The sequence below is a fragment of the Hippocampus comes genome, unplaced genomic scaffold, assembly GCF_001891065.2.
Source record: "Hippocampus comes isolate QL1 unplaced genomic scaffold, H_comes_QL1_v1.1 scaffold112, whole genome shotgun sequence".
In the NCBI taxonomy this organism is placed as follows: Eukaryota; Metazoa; Chordata; class Actinopteri; order Syngnathiformes; family Syngnathidae; genus Hippocampus; species Hippocampus comes.
In genome coordinates, this window is record NW_017805841.1 from 2,716,886 (window position 1) to 2,743,483 (window position 26,598).

At 41.3% G+C, this 26,598-nt stretch overlaps 1 protein-coding gene across 1 annotated transcript; it reads left to right on the forward strand.

The window, feature by feature from the left end:
- The first annotated feature begins 597 nt into the window (after positions 1-597).
- On the forward strand, positions 598-25,444 carry hgfb (hepatocyte growth factor b). Its single transcript, XM_019888406.1, has 18 exons — positions 598-788; positions 2,295-2,454; positions 3,588-3,700; positions 4,043-4,157; positions 7,156-7,298; positions 8,518-8,638; positions 11,174-11,292; positions 14,494-14,659; positions 15,846-15,973; positions 16,776-16,869; positions 19,777-19,907; positions 20,417-20,446; positions 21,653-21,758; positions 22,356-22,430; positions 22,502-22,651; positions 22,731-22,837; positions 23,703-23,845; positions 25,065-25,444. Exons 1-18 carry the CDS (start codon positions 740-742, stop codon positions 25,248-25,250), a joined length of 2,136 nt encoding a protein of 711 aa, XP_019743965.1. The 5' UTR covers positions 598-739; the 3' UTR covers positions 25,251-25,444.
- The last annotated feature ends 1,154 nt before the right edge of the window (positions 25,445-26,598 follow it).

Sequence of the window (26,598 nt, forward strand, 5' to 3'; positions counted from 1 at the left end):
TTGTCCCTGGGTGTGAGTGTGAGCGTGGATGGTTGTTCGTCTCTGTGTGCCCTGCGATTGGTTGGCAACCGGTTCAGGGTGTCCCCCGCCTACTGCCCGAAGACAGCTGGGATAGGCTCCAGAACCCTCACATGACCCTTGTGAGGATAAAGCGGATCGGAAAATGAATGAATGTATTCTATTCGAGTTGCAATGGTATTTTTTGTAATTCAGGGCAAAAATGATTGTTCTCCACACATAATGCCCTGCATGTACTCATATAAAATGTGAAAATGGGAGTCCTTATAGTGCTTATTTATTTTTCGGAATTTTCTTAATTTAAACAAAAATTATTGTATTCCAGTAATTCCATCGTGAATGTATTCATCATATGAGTTGAGAAATGGCTGTTGTTGTTTAAAAAAAAAAAAAAAAGATTGTTACAGCATTTGATGATGGGGACTGCCAGACTGGGTTTTGTCACTGCAATGTGACTTTTTGGCAAAAAATCAAGAAGGCTGAAAGAAGAAGTTAATGGGGTGGGCACGAAAAGTATAGGGAGGGCTGAGGCGGAGGAGGAGGGTGTGGAGGAGGGGTGAGGGAGCCGAGGACGAAGTACTTGGAGGAGAGGAGACGCATCCTCTGCGCAGTGGTGGTAGCAAAATCTCCCAGTGAGCGTCGGATTCCTCCTAGACTTTGGGCTCATTTCTCTGATTACCATTACTTATTTGTATTTGTGGTATCCGATACTTGGATCGTAATGTGGATTTACAAGTTACTGCTGACTCTCTACGTACTCTCTTACTCAGGTAAGTTTGACCGTGTCTTCCCTTTTGTGTGTGTCTGTGTGTGCCGTGACGCACGACCAGGTAAAATAATGAAATCATCCTCCAGCATGACGGGATCCACTTGGATGCATTTTTCCAGATAGACTATTTATTTTTAACCTCGAATCGTTGCTGTAATCGACCAGTGAGTGTCAGTTCGTATCTTGCGCACCTTAAATGCGTCTCCGCGGACACGCGCGAAGGCACTTGCGCGTGCGTTTGTGCGTGTATGAGCGGGGGAACTCAAATTGTAATCCTTCATGACCGCTTTGGATCATCGATTTGCGTGCGTCATAGCTATCTGCGTGTGCGCGCGTGCGCGCGCGCGTTGGTGTGGGTGCGCGTCAGCCTCAGTCAGCAGCGACGTACGACCGTGAATGACATGAGCCCCTATATGTTACTAATGCATTGTCGTGCGTCATTGTGGTACAGTAGAGTAAACACTTTCATAAGTCAACAACAACTCTTTTATGACTTTTAAACAGCTTTTTGTTGTCATAATCGTATATTGCTATAGTCGTTTTTAACATACTGTTAATTGCTTATTGCATGCTTGTTGTATTGTACGTATGCTGTGTATTGCCAAGTTGAGATGTCAGTTTAATTAATTCCGTGACCATGCTCGTATCTCAAAACATTCATATATAATGTGTCGCAGCACAGTGTTTGGAAGTCATTGTCCTATTGGTTAGCTAGTCTGGTTTACAATTCTGAGGGATCCCACTTCGACGCATAATGATGAAGCAGGTTTGCACGTTCTCCCCTTTCTTGTGTGGCTTTTCTCTGGGTACTGCAGCTTCCCTCTACTGAAGACGAAATTGTGAATGTGAGTGTGAATGGTTGTTTAGAGGCCCTCAGTGTGTGTGCATCAATAAAACAAAGTGAGTTGTGACACACAATTAATTTTCTTTTAATAATTAAAGACTTCTACATCAGTGTGTGTGAAAGCTTGTTTTTCAATATGTGTCCTCCAGTTGACCAGTGTATCCTGTTTCTCGGCCAAAGTCAGTTGGCATAGTTTCCAGCTCATCTGTGACCCTAACATAATATTGTCAAGCACCCCCCTGCCCCTGAGGCATAGTTACTGTATGCTTACGCAGCTATTTATGATTCCTCATTTTGTATTACATTAAAGTTGTGGCCAGCCGGGGTATATCAAAGTATACATCTGGTACTTGTACTATTCTGTAACATGCTATATAACAGTTGCATGGTTCATCCTGATCTGCTTGTGGTTCTTTTGCCTCGTCATGATCCGTTCATAGTCCATTATGAACGCTAACTAGCCAAATAAGGTTTTTAAAAAAGAGTTGCCTCATATTAGGAACATCTCACATCATGATGCACTCCACTGCAAACTACAACGGCAATATTAAACCTAAGCCAAATGAATAAAACCAAAACTTAGCATTATATTGACTTTGTATCTCATTGGCTTGAACTTAATGCTATGTCCAATGTATTCTGTATGTGATGTCTTTGTATCAGAGGGTAGAAGAAATGCACTGCAAGACTACCAGAGGACTGATGGCGTGCGTCTGTTTGTCACATTTCCAAGCTCCTCCCACATGACCAAAAGTAGGAAGGTCAGCATGGCCAAGTGCGCTCGGATCTGCAGCCGCAACAAAAAACTCCCTTTCACCTGCAGGTAATGCCTCCACTGAAATGTCACTGCACCGAAAGCACTGACGTTGGAGTCGACCCTAAAATGCGCACTTCATACCGAAATCTCAGACTTGTGTATTTTTGTGCATGGGTTTGTAAGTCCTTTTATGCATTACTCATGATAAAAATGGCAATGAAATGTGTATGTTGCTAAGTGAAACTGGTATTTGAGACTGAATTTTCAGTGAATTAAATGAGAGGGTCATATTTCCTGGCAACCCATCAATTTTTTTTCACAATGCTCTTACACATGTAATGAAAAAATACTGAACTTCTTTATTGCGATGGTACAAAAAAAATCCTGAAGAAAAAAAACACCACTTAAAATGGCCAAAATGACCCTGCAATGGCTGCTTCATACCAAAATAACAGACTGCCTGTGTCTTTTTGTACCCTGGTTCTTGAAACTTCTTCGTGGGTCTTCTCTTGTTATGCATGTCGACCGAATTTCATATTGAAAAGTGAAACTGGTGAATTTTCAAATATTTAAAACTCTGCTTTGTGTTTTAAGGAGAGTCACTTTGTTGCAATGCTCCATCCACACGCAATGACAAAAACTGAAATTCGTCCCAGGTTAGCGTCAACTCTGTGTCAAGAATACATAGTTTGAATTTGGTAGCAAACTTTAACAGACCTCCAGAAATGGCCAAAATGATCCTAAAATGGTGACTTCATACCAAAATGGTTGACTTTTTGTGTCTTTTCAGATGTGGCATCTTGAGACTTCTTGATGAATTTACTCATGACCAACATCCCAACCAAATTTCATGTTGCTCAGCGAAACTAGCTTTCGGGGGCCGAATTTAGAAAAAAGTTTGATGGTTACATATATTTGCAACTCCGACGAAAATTAATTTTCACACGCCTACAAGACAATTCAAAAGTAATTTGGGCTACGCTAATGATAGTGGAACAAGACAATTTCAAAAGGACTTTGTTTCTTCTTCAGTTGTTTTCCGATGTTCATTCGGGTGTATTTGGTGTTAAGCAGGCCACTCTTAATTGCATTGCATGACGTAACAATGGTGGTAATTGAGTGGAATGTTGCCTGTATGCTTCACTTTTCCGATTTTTTTTCCTGCTCTAACTGTCTTATTTTTATTTTTTTGTGCCCAGAGCGTTCCTCTATGATCAGCAAAACAGGAAATGCCAGTGGCTGTCTTTTGACCGTAACTCGCCTGTCGCCCAGATGCAACACGACTTGAACGTCCAACTGTATCAAAAGAAAGGTGATTATCTCGCGGGATGTGTCGACATCAATTGCTATTGTTGTTGCAATCGGCTAAAAAAAACAAACAAAATAAAAACCAACAACACAGACGTATTTTTAGCTTTGTTAGGATGTCGTCCTTTGAGAGGTAAACAAAGGAAGGGCAAGAACCGATGTTGTTGTTTATTGTGTCGCAGCACATTGTGAATCATTTTGTGTCATTACGCGACCCTTTGTATAAACTGTGGAAATTCCTCCCGCCCTACAAACAGCTCTGAATGACCAACACATGTGCAAAGTCTTCATGCAAACACATTTGTTCATGACAGCAAGACCATTAACATTCAGATTTTGTTTTCAGACTACATTCGCGAGTGCATCATTGGTACCGGTGAGAGCTATAGAGGTCGAAGGTCGATGACAGTCACTGGAATCCTGTGCCAGTCCTGGGCCTCCCCTATTCCTCATGAACACAAGTAAGAACCATCTACTGTATATTTATATAGGTGTGTTTGTTTTGGTCTGTTAGTGATGCAATTAGTCAGTAGCTATAGGCTACGGTGCATGCTTGTGCACATGATATAAGAAAGTAAGAACTCCCGGGCTGCAATCCATCATCAAAAATGCACACATCAGTTCTTGCTGCAGGCTTAGTGTTTACCCAAAAATGTGTGTGTGTGTGTGTGTGTGTGTGTGTGTGTGTGTGTGTGTGTGTGTGTGTGTGTGTGTGTGTGTGAACACGATTATATCTACCAGCCTAGGGTGAAGCTGGAGGTACTTCCCCGCTGAGTTGCATTCCCAGATAAACCACATTTTTCTAATCGGATACCCCGTAAAAATAAAACAAGGCAATTAAAAATGTACTCGTGCAAGGAGTGAAACATTGTTTCTCCACTGTGTTATGGTGAAAGTCTGGTGAGTCATAAGGAGGGATTTTACGCTTGCATTCAGCATGAAAACCTAGTTGCAGCGGCGGTGGTTTGGCCGGAGGGAAAATACCTAAAAGGACAAAAACCAAGCTCAAACGAATCATCGATGAGCCTGTTGCACCATTTCATCCAGCAAGCAACCACTGGAAAAAAAAGAACATTTTGCAACGGTCACTTCTAGAATATATAAAATAATAACAAATTTGACCACAGGTAGCTGGTCGGAAATCATTAGAGTTCTTACTCTGGCTAAATGAAATCTGAACTGAAAACTGCTTCAGGTCCACAGGAGACTGCCGCATTGACCTTTCCACCTCAATAGGATTAAACAGGAAGTAATTATGAAGATGGAAAATTGTCACTGTGGAGAACAGGACAAAGTTTATGTACATATTTTGTCTTTCAAAAAATGAGAGGTGGTTCCAATGGTTAGCGCGTCGATGTCACAGTGCTGAGGTACCGGGTTCAATTCCAGTTTCGGCCTTCCTGTGTGGAGTTTGCATGTTCTCCCCGGGCCTGCGTGGGTTTTCTCTGGGTACTCTGGGTACATTACAAAAACATGCATGGCAGGTTAATGGAACACTCTAAATTGTGCCTAGGTGTGAGCGTGAGTGCGGATGGTTGTTTGTGTCCGTGTGCCCTGCGTTTTGCTGGCAACCGGTTCAGGGTGTCCCTCGTTACTCCCCGAAGAGAGCTGGGACAGGCTCCAGCACGCCCTGTGACCCTTGTAAAGATAAAGCGGTTCAGAAAATGGATGGGTGGATGGATGAAAAATGAGAGGGCGCTAGACACAACACATTAAAGACGGCGATTACCAAGTGTGCCTTGATCTGCCATGGGACCATGTACAGTATGTTTATGCTGCTGCGCAAGCTAGTTCACTTTATGCCAACAAATTAACCAAGAGCATTGAAACGATGTAACCAAAGAATTCCAAATTGTTCTTTTTCCAATTTTTTGTGCTAAAATACTTACATGCCTCACAATTTTTCAAAACATGCTACTGTATTTCCCCTAGCCAATCAGAAAAGACATTTTACTGACCTATCCAGATGGCATGTGGATACACTTCTCCGAAGGGTTAACTAAGCAACCAGTTCAGAGATGGTCTTTCCATCATCACTTGGAAAAACACTGTTTGGCTCACCGTGTGGTTCTCTGGAAGCCGAGGCCATGTGCAGTCCTCATGGAGAATATATGAGTCACCATCATCATTGTCGATTGTTTACATTTCTTCCACTATGGCCTCATGGAACGCTATATTGTTTCGCTTGCATTCTTTTCAATGGTGGGAAGTAACCAAGAACAAATATTGGTACTGTTCTTAAGTACATTTTGTTTCCCCCCCCCCAGGTGATCTTGGCGTCTCCAAGAATGATTTGCCATGAATGCCTTGTGTTTTGTGCCATCTTAAAAACCACCAGTTCATTGCGTTTGAAAAGTCATCTTATCTGACAAACGTCAGGATTATTTTTCGGTTGTTATTGGCTAATTTTGTAAGTTCACAACATTCACAAAGCTATTGAAAAACCTTCTGATGCCAAGTTATGAAAACAGGCACATATGGGTTGGCATTTGTAAATGTGCCTGTTTGATTTATTTGGGGTCCTATCCTTTGAGATGAGCTGAAAATCTTGTCTATTTGCTGTTTTTGTACCGAGACTAAATCAATACTTTGTCGCCATCTACTGGAATCTTGGTGTTCATCCATCCATGATCTGAACCGCTATTCCTCACGAGGGTTGCGGGCATGCTGGAGCCTATCCCAGCTGTCTTTGGGCAGTATGCGGGGTACACCCTGAACTGGTTGCCAGACCATCGCTAAGCACCAACAACCATTCACACTCACAATCACTCCGCGGGAGAATTTAAAGCGCCCATATGCCACCATGCATGTTTTTGGAATGTTGGAAGAAATCGGAGTACCTGTAGGGTAGTTTGATTCAGTGATAGTGTTTTTTCGCCTGTGCTTAAGATCTGTTTTGTTGGGCGATATGTTCCTGCCATTACAATTTGCGTCAGTGTATTCCTTAACATTTATTGTTGTGTGTAAAAGCTGGAAAAAAAAAGAGTTTGGGTAAAGTCCTGGGGTGGAAAAACCACGTCAGTTTGGGCTGACACGTTATTAACACAGGATTCTTTGTCGATAAAATTGATGAGCTTGATACAACGGCGGGTGGTTGGTTTGTGTCAAATAATTTGAACTGACTACAGTTGTTCATGAAACATAGTTTCATGATTGTGTACATGCTAGATGGATGGTGCTGGCGCTTTATGGTCCTCTTTGTTTTAAGTGCATTGTACAAAATGTGAATACTTTTGTGATTCACTCTCAGTCATCAAGGTGACAGTGCATCAATTCCATTCATACTGAGAGGATACCGACTGCTCGGGACAACGGCCGCCGTGGCCTTGAGTGCATTGTTGGTTTTGTTTGTTCTTCTTTTCCCCAAGACATCTCTCCACACGCTACCTGCCAACAGCTTACAGATGGTCCCTGCACATGTGCTGCATGTTTGCGTAATGGCTGCTTTGCTCCCGACAGATTCATGTCCAAGCGCTTCAGCAAGAAGGACCTCAGGGAGAACTACTGTCGAAACCCGGATCACTCCACCGTCGGACCGTGGTGCTTCACCACCGACCCACGCCACAGACACCAGGAGTGTGGAATACCGCAGTGCTCTCAAGGTAGGCCAAATGCACAAAAAACGCGTTTGGGAGTGGATTCAGTGGTACCTGTGATGTCCAGCAAATTTCAAGCCACAGTTTGGGTGTGAAAACTCTAATTTTCAATCATTAACCCTTGTTTAATTTGGAAAGCAAGTCTTATAACGCTCATTTGAACCTGTAAACTTGCCTGAAAATCTGAATGCAAGAAACCGTCATTTTAAATACCCCAAGGAAGGATTGAAACCCTCATTTGAATGTATAACCCCATCTTGAAACCTTACTTTGCTGTAACCGCAGCTTGAAATAATATTTTGAAATGCTAACCCTTGTTTGAAACTCTAATCTAAATTTGAAACCATAGCCCCGTCTTAAATCTCAAATTTGAAACCTTCAGCCTTAATTAAAACATTTGAAACCTAAACCATGTCTTGAAACCCTCATTTCAGTTGTTTTGCCTTTTCTAAAGCCATCATCCAATTTTTGAAACCCTAATTTAAAACCCTAACGTGGTTTGAAACCTAGCCACACAGCTCTAATTAAAAAGATAGCCATGACTTCAAACTTAAAACCCAATACTGGCTTGAATCCCGAATTTGAAACCCTGGTCCATGTTTAGAACCCATACCCTGAACTGAAGCCCTCATTTGAAACTCCAACCCTGGCTTGAAACCCTACTTTGAGGGTTACCATACCCACCATGTGACCGGTGATGAAAACAAGTTTGACACCCCTGTTTAATGGGAAACATGCTCGCTTCAAAGTGCACAAAATTTGCTTTGCGAAAGTAATGCACGCACACAGCTCTGTGTAAAAACACACTCCGCCGCGGACATCTGCCTCTAATCTACGTGCGCCGTGTTGTTGACAGTAGTAGCAGCATTCTGCATGGACAAATGGAAGATTTGCCTACATGAAAGGAATCGACACTTTCTTGGCTCGTTCACTCAATAAATGCTTTGAAGTATGTGTATAGACAGTCACATTAGGCGCTTCATTACCAAATGGTGTGTAACCTAGAAAATATATTATTGTAGTGATAAAATATGTATGCAATTAAATGTTTAGTTTTACAGAAAGACCATAAATCGAGAAACTTTTGTGCTCAAGGGCCACGTTTGATTTAAAAACCAGACGGATGGGGCAGAGGAGGTAAATGGGGTTTGAAAATGGTTTTATTTGTTTCTCTAAGTTCTTTTGAAGCATTGATTGTATGCATGCACGTGTCATGGTTGTATAGTGGAGTGCATACATTGCAACGGGGAGGAATACAGAGGACCCATGGACCACACAGAGAGTGGAAAAGAATGTCAACGCTGGGATCTGGAGGAGCCACACAAGCACCTGTACCATCCCGACAGGTAACTTGCACAAACATGATCGCACAATTTCGGTTAAATTAGCCCGTCAACATCTACTGCTCCCACCTCACCCGGTTCGGAGTCTAAGCTTCTCCGATAACGCGAGAGAAAGCTTTTCACAAGAGGGGTCTGAATAGTCCCTAAAAACTGAACCACCAATGGATTTATTGAGGATGTAACTGACAAAAGCAGATAACGTGTTTTGACAATTTGGGCAGAAGAACTCACTGGATGGCGCTTCACAGTGCAGATGGACAATGACCTGAAGCATACTTCAAAAGCAACCAAAAAGTTTTTGAAGTCAAGGAAGTTACGCAATTAAGTCAGTCACCTGACCCGAATTAGACTGAGCGTCATCAGAGATGAAATTCGGCATCAGGTGATGTTGTTGATGCATTCCAGATCGTACAATCTTCTTTGCTTCTGACAAAGCTGGGAGGGAGTTTCCGAGTCTCTGAAAGCGTCCGGTCGTGTCAGAGACAGATTTTTTGCTGAAATGCTCTGTATAGTCACTGAATACGTCATTAAAATAATTAAGCTTTGAAAGTGTCCAGTAAGGAGAAAAAAATGATACTAGATACAGTGAACCCTCGCTATAACGCGGTTCACCTTCCGCGGCTTTGCTGTTTCACGGATTTTTTTAGTGACGTTTTTTTTTAATGCTTTTTTTTTTAAACAGTGAATTGTGTTCTGCATCCTGATTGGCTAAGGGACTGACCAACGTGAACAGTCTCCGCACCTCGTCTCTGTACAGCTTGCCAAATTTACCTTTGCAAATTTTTCGTCTTTGGTTTCATTGTATCAGTGGCAGATGCTGGTCTGTCAAGGAGAGGAAGCTCAATTTCGGCCTACATCATAAAATGTGTTCGTTTATTTATACGTGAATTCTACTCTCCGTTCCTTTTTCCCAAAAAATGATCACCATATGATCAGTGATTGGCTCATTCCGCTGTCAATCAAAAAGAGATTCAGCCTCAGACAGATCATCCAATCATCATGCAGAAAAGCTCAGCATCCGGGCCAGCTGATAAACGTCCACTGTCCATAGACTCCCAGAGACTCTGTGCGTCCGATGGGCGGGACAAAACCAGCATTTATCCAATGACTCGTCTCGTTTCAATGCAATGGGACAGCTTACACTGAACTCTCTGGACGCCCAGCGTCCGCGTGGTCGACGCTCAGCGTCCACACAGTTTAAAGCACAGTGAAGCTGTGGGAATGAATGAGAAGAGAGTCGCGTCGTAACCAGTAATAAGAAGCTGATTCGGAACAAAAGTTGAGCGCGTTGTAGCGCATATTTAGTCAATGACGTATACACAATTGTACGTACACACATATATTTGATCACTTACTTTAGACATTTTAGGGGAAGCTGAACTTCCCTTGCAGTCTTAGTGCAATTGCCTCTGCATTGTATACATAGTTCAGTACTGTATAATAACTGTAAAAAATAAAGCTGACTACTTCACGGATTTCGCCGATCACGGGTTCTTTTTGGAACGTAACCCCCGTGATAAATGAGGTTTCACTGTACATCGTTAAATAAGCTAGCATGATTTTCTTGCAGTCTGGATGTACGGGTCAACTTCTCCTGCTATGACTGCTACTGGGAGATTGTTTCAGAGTATCCACCAAAAGACTCCAATAACACCAGAACACCCCCCCCCCCAAGAAAAATAAAACAAGAATAGCCTGAATAGTCACTAAATAGAGGTTTAAATGACCCTGCGTGATTATCTTGCAGACTGAATGCAGAGGGGTCAGTCTTCTGTTCTGATTGCAGCTGGAAGTCTCTCTGTCTCAAATAATGCCAAAGAACAACTTTCTTGCAAGAGGGCTCTGAGTGATCACTGAATACGCTTACTATTGCTAAGATGAGCAAAAGTGGCAAATCTCAGAAAAAGCTTGTGGAAAAACTTGGTGTAAGTCTTGAGATAAAAGACCTTTTATGAAGACACCTGGGAATTTGCGAATAAAATTGCCTGATTAGTCTCCTCTAAAGTCATGTGCTTGTGATGTCAAAAGTGATTTAGAAGTCAGCCAGTGTACTTACGTCTCCCTGTTGAGACACAGTTGATATTATTATTTTAGCAGTGATTCGCTAGCAAAACGTTTCAATCTGACTAATTGCTCTAAATTCCTGCTTAAACTTTTGTCCTGAAGCGAGTACTTCATTTTACTCCCTGATTTTGTGTCATGCTGTGTGTGGTGTGCAGGAGACGGGAAGAACAAAACCCAGACAAATGAGTAACCAAATAGGCAGGACCTTTTATCATGTTTCTTTTTCAAGACAAACAAACCGTGAAAGCGCAGACAAGAGAGCAAAACAAGTGAAATTATCGTGTTTCTGGAAACTAGGCCATCCATTCAGCACACTGATGAAGTTAGCAGCCAGTCCTGCAGTCTCCTATTTGATTGATTGACTGATTAAGAAGCCATCCTGTAAATCATACCACAGTATGTTTCATTGAAAGCAAGTTATTTGATATGAGTGATTCTGCTCACTCTTACTTTTTGATGCATGTTTCACATTAGGTATCCCAACAAGGGCCTTGATGATAACTACTGCAGGAATCCAGACGGACGTCACAGGCCCTGGTGCTTCACCACGGACCCAAACACAAGCTGGGAATACTGTGCCATCAAAGTTTGTGGTAATGCAACACTTGGTGATTTTATTCAATCCATTAGAGTGGCAATTAAAGTGTGATATGTGCACCACTATTGGTGTGTGAGATACTTCTAGTGGTACTGTAAAGAATCACAAAATTAAATGTTTAAATGTTGTATCATGTTACAGTGGCATTTTTTTTTCATTACAGTGCAGGAGTGTTGTTAAGTACAGTTCAGTTGTGTCTAAATTTTAAGCACAGTACATTTGCTTTTAATTTTGAAGAACTGTGTTTTTAAACATTCATTTTTTTATTTAGCTTTGATTTGCAATTCATTTTAAATCCATTATTATTTAAGTACAGTTCTTAATGTTCAAACTGGGCATAATATTACAGTGATTTACAATAGTATGACTGTATGATGCTCTTAAAAAAACTCTGCCTCATTTTTAATGCACACTTATTTAAATGTTGGTCTTTATGGTGGTACTCCGTGCTGAGATATAAATATTTAAAAAATGATTTCATTAAAATGTATCACACATACAAGCTAAATGTAAAAACCAAAATAAATGTTTGAGAACAACCTGCTCTAATAGAGGAAATTCAAATGTATTTTATTTAAAAGTGATCTACAACTGAACTGCACTTAGCAAATGTATTTGAAACAAGTTCAAGCCACCTTAACACTAGGCCTAATCAACATTTAATTCAGCGATTCATTATCATTGGGCCAACACAATGAGTTTGAAGAAAAATTTCTATTAAGAATGGATTTGGTGGAGGGCAAAACAATGCTTGTATAATCTGTGAAAAAGTGAATAAACATTTTCCAAAATGACAACAATTTCATTCAGCAAGAAACATACTTGATTGGCAACAGAAAATTATGCGGTGGTCTGGCTCGGGCCCACGTGCTGTAATGTGGTCAAAAAGGACCCTTTCAAAGACAACGAGTCTTCTGTGAAGTGAGGCTGCTGTATTGTCATCAGCCTGCTTGGCACCATGTTTACTACGAGGGCACTCTTCCGTGTGGATCCACCAGTGATTCAGTGTCCCAAGGCTCCTCCATTTTCCACCACCTTATGCCCCCACTCCTCCCCCTTTAAAAAAAATAAATAAAAAATAAATCCTCTCCCACCTCCTCGCCGTCCCTGTTATGGAGGTTTGTTGGAAACTAGCGAGTTTACGACCCAGTGAGTCTTAATGAAAACAAGGCAGGGAGAGTGAGGGAGCACAGTGTTCTTTTCTCTGTTAATGTTTGAAATTAGTTGTTTGTTTGTTTTTTTTAACATCTAAACGTTGTTTTTGGATTCATTCTTTAAAGGCCCAAGAGTTAATTAAATGGCTGCTTTTAAAAGCATAGGGAGGAATGGGGACATAAGCTGGAGTCATGCTTGCTCAATATAAAACACAATCATTTACAAGTCACACATATTGCACAGGGCGGCACGGTGGACCAGTGGTTCGCGCATCGATCTCACAGTGCAGAGGTCGTGGGTTTGATCCAGGCTCCGGCCTTCCTGTGTGGAGTTTGCATGTTCTCCCCGGGCCTGCGTGGGTTTTCTCCGGGTGCTCCGGTTTCCTCCCATATTCTAAAAACATGGCATGGCAGGCCGATTGAACACTCTAATTTGTTCCGAGGTGTGAGTGTGAGCGCGGATGTTTGTTTGTCTCTGTGTGCCCTGCGATTGGCTGGCAACCGTTTCAGGGTGTCCCCCGCCTACTGCCCAAAGACAGCTGAGATAGGCTCCGCGACCCTTGTGAGGATAAAGCGGACTGGAAAATGGATGGATGGACATGCTGATGTGCACGCCTTAGGCTGATGGTGGCAGTAGTGTGACAAAAGTAGAGTTGATTATGTCTAGAAGAAGTTGACAGAGTGCTGCGTCTTGTCGTGTGTGCCCAATGGCCACCTGGGGGCAGTATATTACAGGCACGGATACAGAGTCGGCCACTTCTCTCATTGCCATGCGGTCATTCTTGACCGAGGATAAAGAATATGCCTCAGAGAATTCTTCTATTATCGGTCTAAATGTGTTGCTCTGCAGTTTGTGCTCAAATATCCGTTGCGTTCAAAGGGGGAAGAATACATGGTAATATATTGCTTTTTTTGTCATACTTGAGTTGATCGAAAAATTCATGGACAGTAAATACGATTTTGGTGAGCTGAATAGATGAGAATGTAAATCTCCTGGGATGGGGAAAATCCATAGCTAAACCACAGCTTTGTGTAAGCTGCAGGAGTTCAAGCTTGGGAAAATGTTACGCCTTATAGTTCCAATTTTCTGGTACATACTGAACGCATATGTTTTAAACTATATTACATTGTTATCTCAGCACTCATGATGCAACATTCTGGGACCGGGTATTTAGAAACAGCTGCAGTCGCTCTTTGCTGAACAAGTCTGAGTCTCTGGGACTTTATAATGTCGGTGCAGGTGCAGAATAGCATACGGATAAGCATGCAAAATGGCAGGCATATTATCTGGGAGGGAGTCTGTGTGTGTGTGTGTGTGTGTGTGTGTGTGTGTGTGTGTGTGTGTGTGTGTGTGTGTGTGTGTGTGTGTGTGGGGGGGGGTGTGTCTGGGGACGGGGGGGGGCGGTGAATTATTGGAGTCATTTCATAATTTGTCTGCACACTTTGCCGCACCCTGAGAACGTTCTCACCTCTTTAATTCTCACGCTCTCCCTTATCTTATCTTTCATCTCACCCTTGTCTCTCATCTCGCCTTTAGTCGGATAAGCTTTTTGTTTTTATAAGAATTTGTCAAGAATTGAAATTTTAATTGAAAGAAAACATAATAACATTTTCAAGAATTACATTAATTTACAAACGTATTATTTATTGTATGTGTAATTTAATAAACAGTTGGTCTGACAATTAAAGATTAAATGAAAACATGACTAAAAAATGATTTATCCATAAAATATTCATTCTGGAGGGCATTTAAATATAATTTAGCTGATTTGACTGCTCAATATGTGTGTAATTAAGATATGAAATACAAATTACAGAAAAATGGTTGCCAAATCTCATATCTGAAAGTCATCGAACAAAGTTAATTGTTTAAAAAAAATAAAGTTCTAAATGGAAAATACATAGCTGGTGTATTTGTGTACCACTTGTGTGTGTAATACTGCATACAATATGATTCATGAAATAGGGTGTGGACTCTTTTTTTTGAAAGAATATTTTCCATTTAGCTTCTCCTCCTTGCTTGCTGTGTTTTGCCTCCGCAGAATCTCCTCCCAAAAGAACCACGGTGGAAACCAGCGAGTGCTATCAGGACAAAGGAGAAGCTTACAGGGGGACGGTGGACATGACCCCCACTGGTCTCACCTGCCAACGCTGGGACTCTCAGTACCCCCACAACCACTCCTTCATCCCGCAGGCGTACCCTTGCAAGTGAGTCATCCATCCATCCATCACTCACTCAGTCTGCATGATAGTAACAGTGGATCGAAAATGTGAAAATACCCCTGCTCTTATTGGCATTTTGTTATATATAAAATAGGAGACCAAGATAAATCCATACAAATCTTTTTTTCCGCCATCAATGTAACTCCTAACCTGTACAACTCAATCTTTATGAGAAAAGAAGTCAAAATAAATGAGTGAGATGTGGTTGGACATGTGTGCACACCCTCTTATAAATTTGCCCACTTATACAGTTACGTAGTTAGATATGCTGTAACCTAACTGTTACCTAGTTATATTTAGTCTCTAAATTACAGTTGTAATTACTTAGTTCAAGTAACTTAGTTGCAGTTACAGTCACGTAATTGTCAGTTATAGTTACATTCTTTGTTACAACCTGGGGATTTGGCCGTGTTCAAAATGTATATATTACATTCAAACATGAGCTAAATATGAGTCGACACTCACCTGCCACCATTGAACGTGCCACTAATTAACCGCATATACATTTTAACTGTTTTAGTCGGGTTTTCCTGACATTTTTGGGTCATATATTTCATCAGAAACCAAAGTCCACAGAGAGCTTCCACGGCACCAGAGGGATCTTATTGTTCAGAGGAATCAGTCAAGAGATGGGTACAAAAAATTTTCCAAAACATTAGATTCACAATGGAGCAATGAAATACAGTAAAGACAGTCAACTCTGATTGGACAAAGTCTGGCCCCACAGTGACATTTCCAAGAACTGGACATCTTGCCAAAATTGATAATAAGACGGGAAGAAATCTGGTCAGGAAGGTTGCCAAGATGTCGACAGCAACATCTAAGCTGCTGCAGGAATTTCTGGCAAGTACTGGCTGTTTAGCACATGTGACAACAATCGTCAATCTTGTTCATACATCTGGGCTATATTGGTTAGGGTGGCAAAACGGAAGCCCTAAGAGGGTGTTCACACTTGTGCAACCACTCCATCGCCGTTGTTTATTTTCACGTCACCTCTCGACAAGATATTTTTTTTCACTTGAGTTGTACACATTATGGCCCACACGAATGTAGGAAATCATTCCTAAAATGATTTTCCTTGGTACATGTTTTTTGGATCACACAAACCTGTCACTTGAACAGGGGTGTGCCGACTTTTTATATCCACTGTACATTTCTTGCTGCTTTCCAGGGATTTGAAAGAAAACTACTGCCGGAATCCAGATGGCCAAGAATTCCCATGGTGCTTTACAACGGACCCGAGAGTACGCACCATGTTGTGCACCAACATCCCTCAGTGCGGCTCCCAAAACAAGCCTGGTGAGAGACTGGCTTTGCGTTCCAAAATAGCAGTGGCTAGATTCCTTTTCTCACAATAAGAGTTATACTTTACCCAACTTGCAATGTACACCGCACACACTCCATTGTCGATGTATTTTCACCTCGTCCCTGTGGGGAGCTATAGGAGTGTGGGAAGGCCTCGCCACCACGCCTCACACAAACAAAGCCTCATGGCGCGGACGGATTAGAGCTGTCTGGTATGACTCTTGTGGACTATAACGGACAGAAAATACTCATACCCCCACGAGATCTGAACGACTATAGATATTTCCAAATTTGTTGTGTTCTACAGTACATTGACGATGAAGCTACTTTTTGAGGTAGTTTGCTGTGGGATCTGGATCACAGCATATTTTTCTGGATAAATGAAGCATTATAACAAGTGAGAAACAAAACATTCAGTACACCTCTCAGTGTTTAATGTCACAGTCTAATGGTCCATCTTGCGTTCATCTGTCAATGTGACCCACTCGACGGATAATCATCCAAAAATAACAGCACACAAAAGAAGAGGAAAAAATAAGGCTAGCAAGACAAATTTAATCTTTTCATTTTCTTTTCCTGGATTTTGTAATGTGTCACCACAACCAGACGTTTCACAAAACCTGCCATGTAAATTAAATGAGATCATGCAGCAACATGAAGCACTTTTACTGCAGACTGTTGATTTCCGTTTTACCTTTTTGAATAAGAATGAGGAACTTCTAAGTGAATTCACATTTCCATACCTGTATTTGAAGCTCACGGCGCTTCATTCAATTTCTTTTGTTGTTCAATGCAGACTGCTACGAAGGCTTCGGAGAGAAATACCGAGGGGAGCAGTCGAGGACAAGATCCAACCTGCTTTGCGCCCCTTGGGCGGAGCACAGCAACAGGTGAGCCTTCTACACCTATCCCGAGCATCCGACCATTTTTATTCTAGACATTTCACCATTCTGTCACACATTCTTCCTGGTCGAGACATTTCATACATATATATAAGAAAATGTCTTCTGTAAACTTGATGATGGAGGTTTGATTCCAAGTCTGTCTGTTGAGAAGCTACAGCCTCCACTTTTCTTTAAAACTATTGATGACATCCACTCCATTTGACCACCTCACCCACAGGTCCCGGAAAATTTATTTGGACTTTTTAATTGTTTTCATAAAATATATATATTTTGGAGTATATCTGGCAGTACAACCCCAAACACAGCAAGTCAATCCCTTTCTGACACGCTAAAGTACCTTGCCATTGACTGTTCACAAACATCATGAAAAGGTTTCTCGTGCTTGCCTCGTTGTCTTACATCGTCAACGGCAGCTGGTCTAGCAGCTGACACTGATGATCCAAAAAGGCAGCGACCCAGGAAAAAAAGAAGGCACAAGAATCCTGGCTTTAACACACTGTCTAAAATTAGTTGGCCTTCAAACTTATTCCTTCGTTGTGGGCAATCGTAAGCTTCCAGCTTTTGTGGTAACAGTTTGGCAGGGTGTCTGTGGAACCTTACCAAGCGTTCAACTTGATTTTCCAAAAATGAATGCCTTAATTACGATGAAAAATGAGACTTCTTAAACATTAAAACCACCATTCAAAGGACTTAAAATTGCCCTCGATGCTATAAACAACAATGCGATATTTTCTTGGAAACACTTGAAAGAATTTAATGACTTTGTAGTTAATCTGCATCGAGGAAAAAAAAAATTCCATTCTCACATCATTGAGTTGGAACTTATCCCAGATGACTTTGAGGCAAGATATAGACAAACATCCATTTCGACTTGTATTCACACCTAGGCACAATTAAGAATTTCCAGTAAACCTAACATGCATTTTTTTTGAATGTGGGAGTGGAACCTGGAGAAAAACGTCTCAAACTGAGCACCTCTCGACTGTAAGGCAGACACGCTAACCATTACCCTCCTGTGCTGCCTGGTATAATATTTCTCACATAAAATCCTTTGTAAATGAGAAGTCCAATACTTAATCGAAGTGGCGTTGAAAAAGGTTTTAAAAAGTCTTGATTTAGAGGACAAAACTACGATTGCAGCATGTTTCCATGCATGAAACAAGTTAAATGCTTGATGTGGAAGGACACACGCTGGATGAACTACAACATATACACTCCAACATCTTGTAGAATTTTATTTTTTTTTCCCAGACGAATGGGCTAAGCTACAGCCAACTCTATGGGCCTGATTTACTAAGATCCCTGTGCTGCATCTTCTGCAAAAATATTTTGTTCCTGGCATCTTGGAAATGTTAACACCAGCAGAGCAGATTCATTTTCCATTTTGCCTCGCATGATCTGTTTGAATCGACTCCTTCCGGAAAATAAAAAAATTAACATAACATGCCTGTTTGGAAGATGCAATCCTGTGTGTGCCCAGTTAATAGATCAGCTTCTTCATCTGTTTGTGAGAACAATCAAATTTTCACCCATATTTACCTATTGTAGACCCTTTATCCATTTTTGCGTATCATTGTAACCAGCCAGGTGTCCCAGTACTTGAATCCATCTTTAAGAGCAGAGAGTGTTTGTGCAGCGCCACCTCCTATTTGCAGCAGATATTCGTTTTCATGATGAAACCCTCTTCAGAACTCTTCATAACCTGTGAAAACGCTTCCCCTTGAGATGACCTAAGTCGACAAGAATGACTCCTGATGGGGGCAATCACCTCTGACCCTGCGCCCCTCCTCTGCTGCAGCGCTTCAAAGCCATTCCGATGCACGCCCTGGCTCCCGCCCAGAGGGGGTCAGAGGTCAAGGTTTAGGGAGTCAACCAGAAAATTGTCTGTTAAGCTCATCATTTGAGATTCAACAAACACGAGAGATCATTTGTCAAACTTCGCCGTAGTGTTCCTATATGGATGAGCGTGGAGGGATTTTCGCGGGAGGCAGAATCCTGTGTCAAAGAGTGTAGGTGGCTGTTTTTGTGAGTAATTCCTCTGCGCATCACCTCCTTATCTTGTCCCGCAGGACAGAGAGCCCACACAGCTGTGTACTTCCACTAGCCAGATCCTATCACCGTGCATTTGTTCGGCTTTTACGAGAAACTCAATCGCTTGGAAGTCTCTCTTTATGACAAAAGGGAGCAAGGGCTTTCTTGAGATTGTTTTGCATCTTTACCCTTATTTTGCTCAGGCCAAATAAATGACCATTTTGAGGGATTTTCCATTCTTGAACACTCGTCAAATTTTACAAGCGTATTTAAGAATTCAGCCCGTGAAGACAGTTTCCCTGGGCAACATGACCATTGTCTATTATAAGTGGAATCACCCAAAAAGTTGAACAAACCGTTTCTGCAAATGCAAGAAATGTCAGATATTTTCGTCACTTCAGGGTTTTTTTTTTTTTACCCACCCTTCAAAAATAAAACTTGTCCTTGAGATTTCGTCTGACTGCTACCAAATTTGAATTACTTATACTTGGCGGATGGAAAAGCTAAATTGCAAAAGGTTTGAGTTTTTGTCTCTATATGGTGGGTGAATGTGGGTGGAGCATGGTGTCAAAATTTGATGACTCATCATAGAACACACACATAACTGCACAAGGTCAGAACCAAACAAAACATTTCACTTTCATAACTAGATCCACAAGAAATTCTCAAAAACCCATGCCTGAAAATACAAAGGAAGCTTCCCAAGTTGGTTTGAAGCAGCAATATTGTGGTAATTTGGGCCATTTCTAGGTGCCCTTCAAAGATTATGTCAGCCTGTGACCACATTTGAATAATTCATTTGATTTGTTCTGTTTTTGTGGTCATGAATGATTTGTTTATGATTCATTCCGTGTTTTATAGCGGCGAGAGAGGAGTGACAGTTGCAAGCCTTGAGAGGAACTACTGCAGAAACCCTGATAAGGACAAGCATGGAACATGGTGTTACACCAACAATTCTGCCATTCGTTGGGACTACTGCAATGTGAAACCATGTAAGTGTGCAGTTGGGAACATGAAACCCCAGGAAACAATGGGCTCCATAAACAAATTTGTGGGATACTAAAAGCCCGCACAGTAGCACACACGCATTTTTAACAAACCAGAAATTTGTCTGAGGAGTGCAAAACAGATCTGTGCAACGTGATCACACGAAAATGGCCTCACAAAGAATGGCGGAAACGAGATAATTGTCACATACGAAACCTTGCTGTTAGAAAGTGACTCGGAGTGTCATGGCCGCATACGTGCATACGAGGTACACCAAGTAAAGTGAGACAATTTTGCTGTTCAGTCGAAAATCCACGCAGTACTCTGTGATCCTGTCTTCCACACTCCAGACTAATCGGACATGACAAATAGAGGGTCGCTGTTGGCCGTGGCATTTGACCCGCAGTAAATGCAACTGTCTTGTGTATTGCAGAGGGTGGGGGGGTCTTTCCCCTCCTCTCTTATTTGTATCCGTTAATCCTGGCTGACCCCCTTATTTGTCTCCCATGTGCAGGTGATGCTTCCCAGAACACCATTTCACTAGGTGAGTGTCTCGGCCAGCTCATCATTCTGCTTTTAGCTGATTCGGATTGAATGTCATGGCAGAAAAGCGGTCATCCTTACATGTGCACTTGTTACGGTGTGCAACATCAACGTGTGTGTGTGTGTTAATGCGCACGCGCGCGTGTGTGTGTGTGTGTGTGTGTGTGTGTGTGTGTGTGTGTGTGTGTGTGTGTGTGTGTGTGATTAAGCAGTAGCGCAACATTTAATCTGTTCCTCCGGCCATGACAGTTTAGCCTTTAGCTTCATTTTTTTTTCCATTAATGCCATGTGTGAACAGTCAATTATTGCCTTCATTAATGACCTCCTTAACATAGCTGCTTCTGTTGTATGTGTGATTTTCGTAGTGGTGTAATGAATCTATTCAGTTGGATGCACACACCCTATCAATGAGAGATATGGATTGGGGAACGTGAACATACATATTGAGCTGCCTTAAGTGACCCAATTTGGGAGTTTTGAGATAAGAGATGTCGTTTGGGTTTTGTTTTTGTTTTTTTCTCGCTTTGACATGGTGGTGAGCAGCAACTTCAACTCAATTCACAACAAGTAGTAGTTTGGTAAAAAGTGAACAAAGTTTCAGAAATCATTTTCGAGGTTGTTTATTGCCACTCCCAATTTAAGATTACAGTCAAATTAAACATAAAACGACGAGAACTACACGCTGGGGATTTAAAACAACACCACAACTTGGACTCCTGCTAACCTAATGCTATCACACAATGCAAAAAGCTATAGAGCTGCTAATGAACGACATAGATAGTCACGCCATGATAACCATTCAAACAACAGCTATTTGAGCACAAACGGTGTATGACAAATGGAGACACAATCCAATACAGTGGACACAAGCTATTTGTGGCGGATAGAGACGGGATCCGGCAGAGAGTTGTCAAATTCCATCAACAGTTGACCGTTATTAGTTGCCATCATGCTGTTGTTTTTTTAAACACAAACAAGTGATGTATTCTGCAAAGAACTGGTTGAAAAATAGGAATAGGCGAATTCTCACATGCCGTATTCCAAATATGTGGGAGCTCACTGTACTCACAGACATATTTTCGTCCTCCTCCAAGAAAATTGACATAAATTACAGCATTTTATAGGCACTTATAGTAGTTGTGAATTAGTTGTCTTTGTGAAAGACAAAAAAAAAAAATCGTGTGTTTGTGTTTGCATGCTCGTGCAGGTGAGCTGTCCTCTGTTGGCTGTTTCATCCATAAGAGGCCCCGAATCGTCGGAGGAGGTCCGCTGAGCGTGTCAGCCGGCAGCTGGATGGTCAGCATACAAAAAGGGTACGCCCGAGTCTTTATTATTCTGTGCGTTTTTCCACGCTCTTGAAGGGCACGCAGCCTTCCGGCAACTTAAACACCATCATTAATATTCCACGCGGCTGCTTTCGAAACATAATTTAATGCCACTGTAAATTTCACAGGCATTAATCTGCTCTGTATCCTTTGATCAATTCTAATTGATGTAATTGATTGTTTTGGTTATAGTAGTTGTGAATTAGTTGTCTTTGTGAAAGACAAAAAAAAAAAAAAATCGTGTGTTTGTGTTTGCATGCTCGTGCAGGTGAGCTGTCCTCTGTTGGCTGTTTCATCCATAAGAGGCCCCGAATCGTCGGAGGAGGTCCGCTGAGCGTGTCAGCCGGCAGCTGGATGGTCAGCATACAAAAAGGGTACGCCCGAGTCTTTATTATTCTGTGCGTTTTTCCACGCTCTTGAAGGGCACGCAGCCTTCCGGCAACTTAAACACCATCATTAATATTCCACGCGGCTGCTTTCGAAACATAATTTAATGCCACTGTAAATTTCACAGGCATTAATCTGCTCTGTATCCTTTGATCAATTCTAATTGATGTAATTGATTGTTTTGGATGTCCTTTGTAGGTCAGCGCACTGGTGTGGGGGTTCGCTGGTACGAGAGGAGTGGGTGCTCACAGACAGACAGTGCTTCTCCTCATGGTACCTTCACAATTGTTCTACTTTTTTTTTTTTTTTTTAACTAACCATCTAACGCTTGCACTATACATCAGCGTTCCAGACCTAAGCGAGTATCGGGTGTGGCTGGGCGTGTCCAATATTGCAGCCAACACGTCCGAATGGGCCACGAGACAGGAAGTGCGCATCGCGCAGGTGATATGTGGCCCCGAAGGTTCCAGTTTGGCCCTGCTTAGGCTCTCCAAGTGAGTGACGCGAGCCAGTTCTAGATTCGATGTAGTTGCGCACAAAAATGCACACTGTGCTTTTTCTATTTTGTTGCAGGCCTGCACTCCCCGCTGACAACGTGCACACCATTCAGCTGCCCATAGACGGCTGCTCCATCCCTGAAGGAACCCTTTGTAAAATGTATGGATGGGGGGAGACCAAAGGTGCTTCTACTTTATAAAACCTATATATTTTTTTGCCATTATTTTTATAATCCACTTCTGTTTCCAGTGTTCGGAAGATACTGCGGTAGTCAGATATAATAATATCCTCGCATTATAGGCATATATCACATCAGTTTTGGCTCAAAAATAGAGTCGAAGACTTAAGCATTTTAATGGTTTTTTTCATGTCAACGACAATTGAAAACATTCGACAATTTTGAATAGTATTTTACTATTGATGTATATCATCATAGTCATTTTCTTTCATAAAATTATAATCATCAGTGTCATTATTATCAAAATCTTTTGAAGACAACAGCATTTAAAATATGTTCATATTAGGGTTAGGTATTCATATTGTTTTTTTAACATATAAATATCATAAAAAGTTGAACATATAGTAACTGTAAATTATTCTGAATAATAGCAAGAAAAATATTTTTATTTCATTCATGTGCAATATTTTAATATTGTTTTATAGTCATTTTGTAGTTTCTCTTTCATAAAATCTACTGTATTGACAAATTATGTGTTGAATAAATTATCATGTAAAAATAATGCAATAAATGCATAAATGTGTTGAATAAAATAAAGAAAACCAGTTTTCATGTTATTTCTGCTTATTATGCATTTATATTTTCTGTAAAAATAAGATAAATATATAATTTATTCAGTTAAAGAAAATTATGTGAATATAATTTTAAAACAGTAGTTTTACTTTCCTTCATTTCAATTCTGTTTAATGTATTATACTGAAAATGTCACAATGATAAAGCAAAAAATTAAAAAAAGAAAATCATATTATCAGTGCGTGTGCCATGCAAACATTCACTCCAGGACTAAGTGGCACTCTCAACTTCCTCAGGTACAGGCCACGACGATGTCCTGAAGGCAGTCAACCTTCCGATGGTGAGCAACGAACGATGCCGAGAGCTGCACCGGGGCAGCCTGCACATCACAAATAGCAAAATCTGCGCGGGAGGACGCAGGAACGAGGGCGTGTGTGAGGTAAAGCCCCCCTTTCATGCTCGCCCGGCTCTTTGGAATCCGATAATTGTTCCCCTTGTGAATCGAAGCAAATCTTCCCGCTCTCGCTTCCTCGCTTGGATTTCAAAGATCTAAATCTTGAGCAAATTTGTGGTCTTAGCGTGTGGAGTTTGATGTAAAGTGGAGCAGCTGTGCGTTGCGCTCCATTTCATCAGCGAGTCTAAGCCCTAAGCCTTTGTGGTTTCGAGTGTTTTGGGAGAGCTGTGCTGCATCTCTAGTAACCACGAAAACGCATTTTGCTTGCTTCCAATACGAGGAAAATAACCTTTGATGTTGTTAGGCATTTTAATTACGACCATGCAGAGGTGGGAGAATGTCAAATCCAGTATGCGCAAGTCAGAAGTCTCATCTTTGAGTTTTAAGCATGCCCCAAGCTTCTGTGGCAAAAATCAAGTAATCAATGTCATGGCTGACAATCTTACTCAGTCGCAACATATCAGGTGGAAGCAAATGCACCAATACTTCTCAGGAAATCAAAATGCGCTAAATTCACAATCAATAAAACTTTGACGAAGCAATTAAATAGGTGGAATCGAATATGTACACCCTAACGCTCATGCCGTTTGCTCAGAAACCAAAACATTACAGAGATCCATTTGTAAGAAAACAGTCTTACTTGTATGTCTGTATCAGATCTCACTATTCTCACCTTTACAAAGTGATGGCACATCCCTCCCAAAATAAGTGACATGCCAAACCATGATTTACCTTCTACTTCAAAGCAAAGCTGATCTAAAATCAAAAGTGATTCAACACTGCCATCTATCGAGATCTGTTAGTCATGATAGTGGTTTACAAACCTGAATTTCATAGACAAACAGGAAAAGACCCACTTCCACACCGACCCTTTGAAAAATGTACTTAACGAACGAATATGTTAAATATTTTAGTGACAGTCAACAATTGGATTTCACGTGACGAATATAAAAGTCTACGGCAGCGAATGATTTAGTGACACATCCACAAATATCTCTGCCTTCATTGGATGGTGGGCGACATGCATAAAATGCTCTTTCTTCTATTTGCTGGCACAAGGTCCAAGGACGAGATCATTATTGTTTCAGTATATCAAGTTTTTGTGACTTATTTGCATGGCACAAGATTTTTCGCATGTGAAATGTATGCCATGGCTCCATAAAGATCAGGAAATACACTGATTTAATTCATCCCAACCCCGCAGAGGGATTACGGCGGTCCTTTGGTGTGTCAGGACGGTGAAATCAAAGTCGTGGTCGGTGTGAGCGTCCACGGCCGAGGCTGCGCTCGCTTCAACCGGCCCGCCATCTTCATCAACGTGCCGTTTTACACAGAATGGATCTACAAAGTCTTCAGGCATTACCCCGAGCCGGACCTGAGCACCGCATAACACGCAGCCAGGTTGTTACGCCGACATCGGAGCTGGCAAAACTACTCGGGAGGACTCCTCGGCTTGTAGGTTGTATGCGGATGACAGGATTGCTCTATAATGGTGGATGATGAAGACAAATGGAAGATTTAAACACACCGGGAACAGATGTCACACTCGCTCTGACAGCAAACAATGGTAATTTAACTCCCCCCCCCCAAAAAAAAATGCCCATCTGCTATTTAGGTGTTTAGTAGGGAATAAAAGCAGCTAATAGTAACAAGATGGGAGCCAAATCACAATATAAAATTTTACACGATGGTGGTTCGAAGTTTCGTGAGTGACTAAAATTTTTCAAACTTTGCTGTTAGAGAACATTTCTCCCATGTTTCTGTTAAAAATTGAATTTCGAATAGCAAGCAGTTTATGGATGAGATACATCGGAGTACATGGGCCACTGAAAAGAGAAAAAAATAAGGTTAAAGGTAAACTAGCTGCTAAAATATTAAAAAATAGAGTTGCAATTTTACTGAAAAAAAAGCCATGAGATTTCAAGAGGCAAGCTGTAATTTTTTACTCTGCAAGGGCGGAGGAAAACAAACTCAGATTTTTACAGAAAGGCATGTGATGATGTCATGTTACAAGAAAAGTAATTAATGAGAAATAAGCTCTAATTCTGTGCGAACAAACTCATAGGATTGCGAGAAAAAAGCTGCAGACTTACAAGAATAAATGGGTCATTTGTTTGACATGAAATAAAAGAAAATAAGTGGAATTTTTACTGCGGGATGATGTCATATTCCCCAAAAAGTTACGTTGCTCCCAGTTATTTTTATTTGACGAAAAAACAGTTTTGTTGCAAAATTAAAACTGAAACATTGGTGTTGTTACTTTATAATGTTTCGTCATGGCCTAATACTCGTAATTCAAAACAATTCCAAAAGTCAACTGGAGTCTCTTCAGAAATTCTTGATGCTAAATATTCCTTAGAAACATGAAAAGTGAAGCGGCAACCTTTGAAAAAAATAATAAATTTCGCATCCATCATTTGTGATTCCTTTTACAATTTAGACACGTAAATTGAGATTCTAATAGCTATCGACCAACCATATGAAAATAACCAATTGCTGGCATTCTATTTCCTTGGCCACTTGTCGCTAGGCAGAGTTCAGAGGGCCGCCTCGCCCACCAGGTCCTTTTAAATGATAAAATAGGGGCAGAAATAAAAAAAAAAATCCAGTGTTGTTCCCACACAAATCTGTACTCTGAATAAAACATAAAGCGCGTAGTACATGCCCCTTTTGCTGACTATGATGGGGCAGTGTCCCTCATGCAGCGGCCACACTGGTACTGTAATGAAACGCGCTAA

Bases quoted from the DNA above. Each gene is read 5' to 3' on its own strand.
- hgfb (XM_019888406.1), top strand. From the start codon at position 740: ATGTGGATTTACAAGTTACTGCTGACTCTCTACGTACTCTCTTACTCA. The intron at 7,299-8,517 runs GTAGGCCAAATG...ATGGTTGTATAG, and splicing joins AATACCGCAGTGCTCTCAAG to TGGAGTGCATACATTGCAAC. The intron at 22,652-22,730 runs GTGAGTGACGCG...ATTTTGTTGCAG, and splicing joins GCCCTGCTTAGGCTCTCCAA to GCCTGCACTCCCCGCTGACA.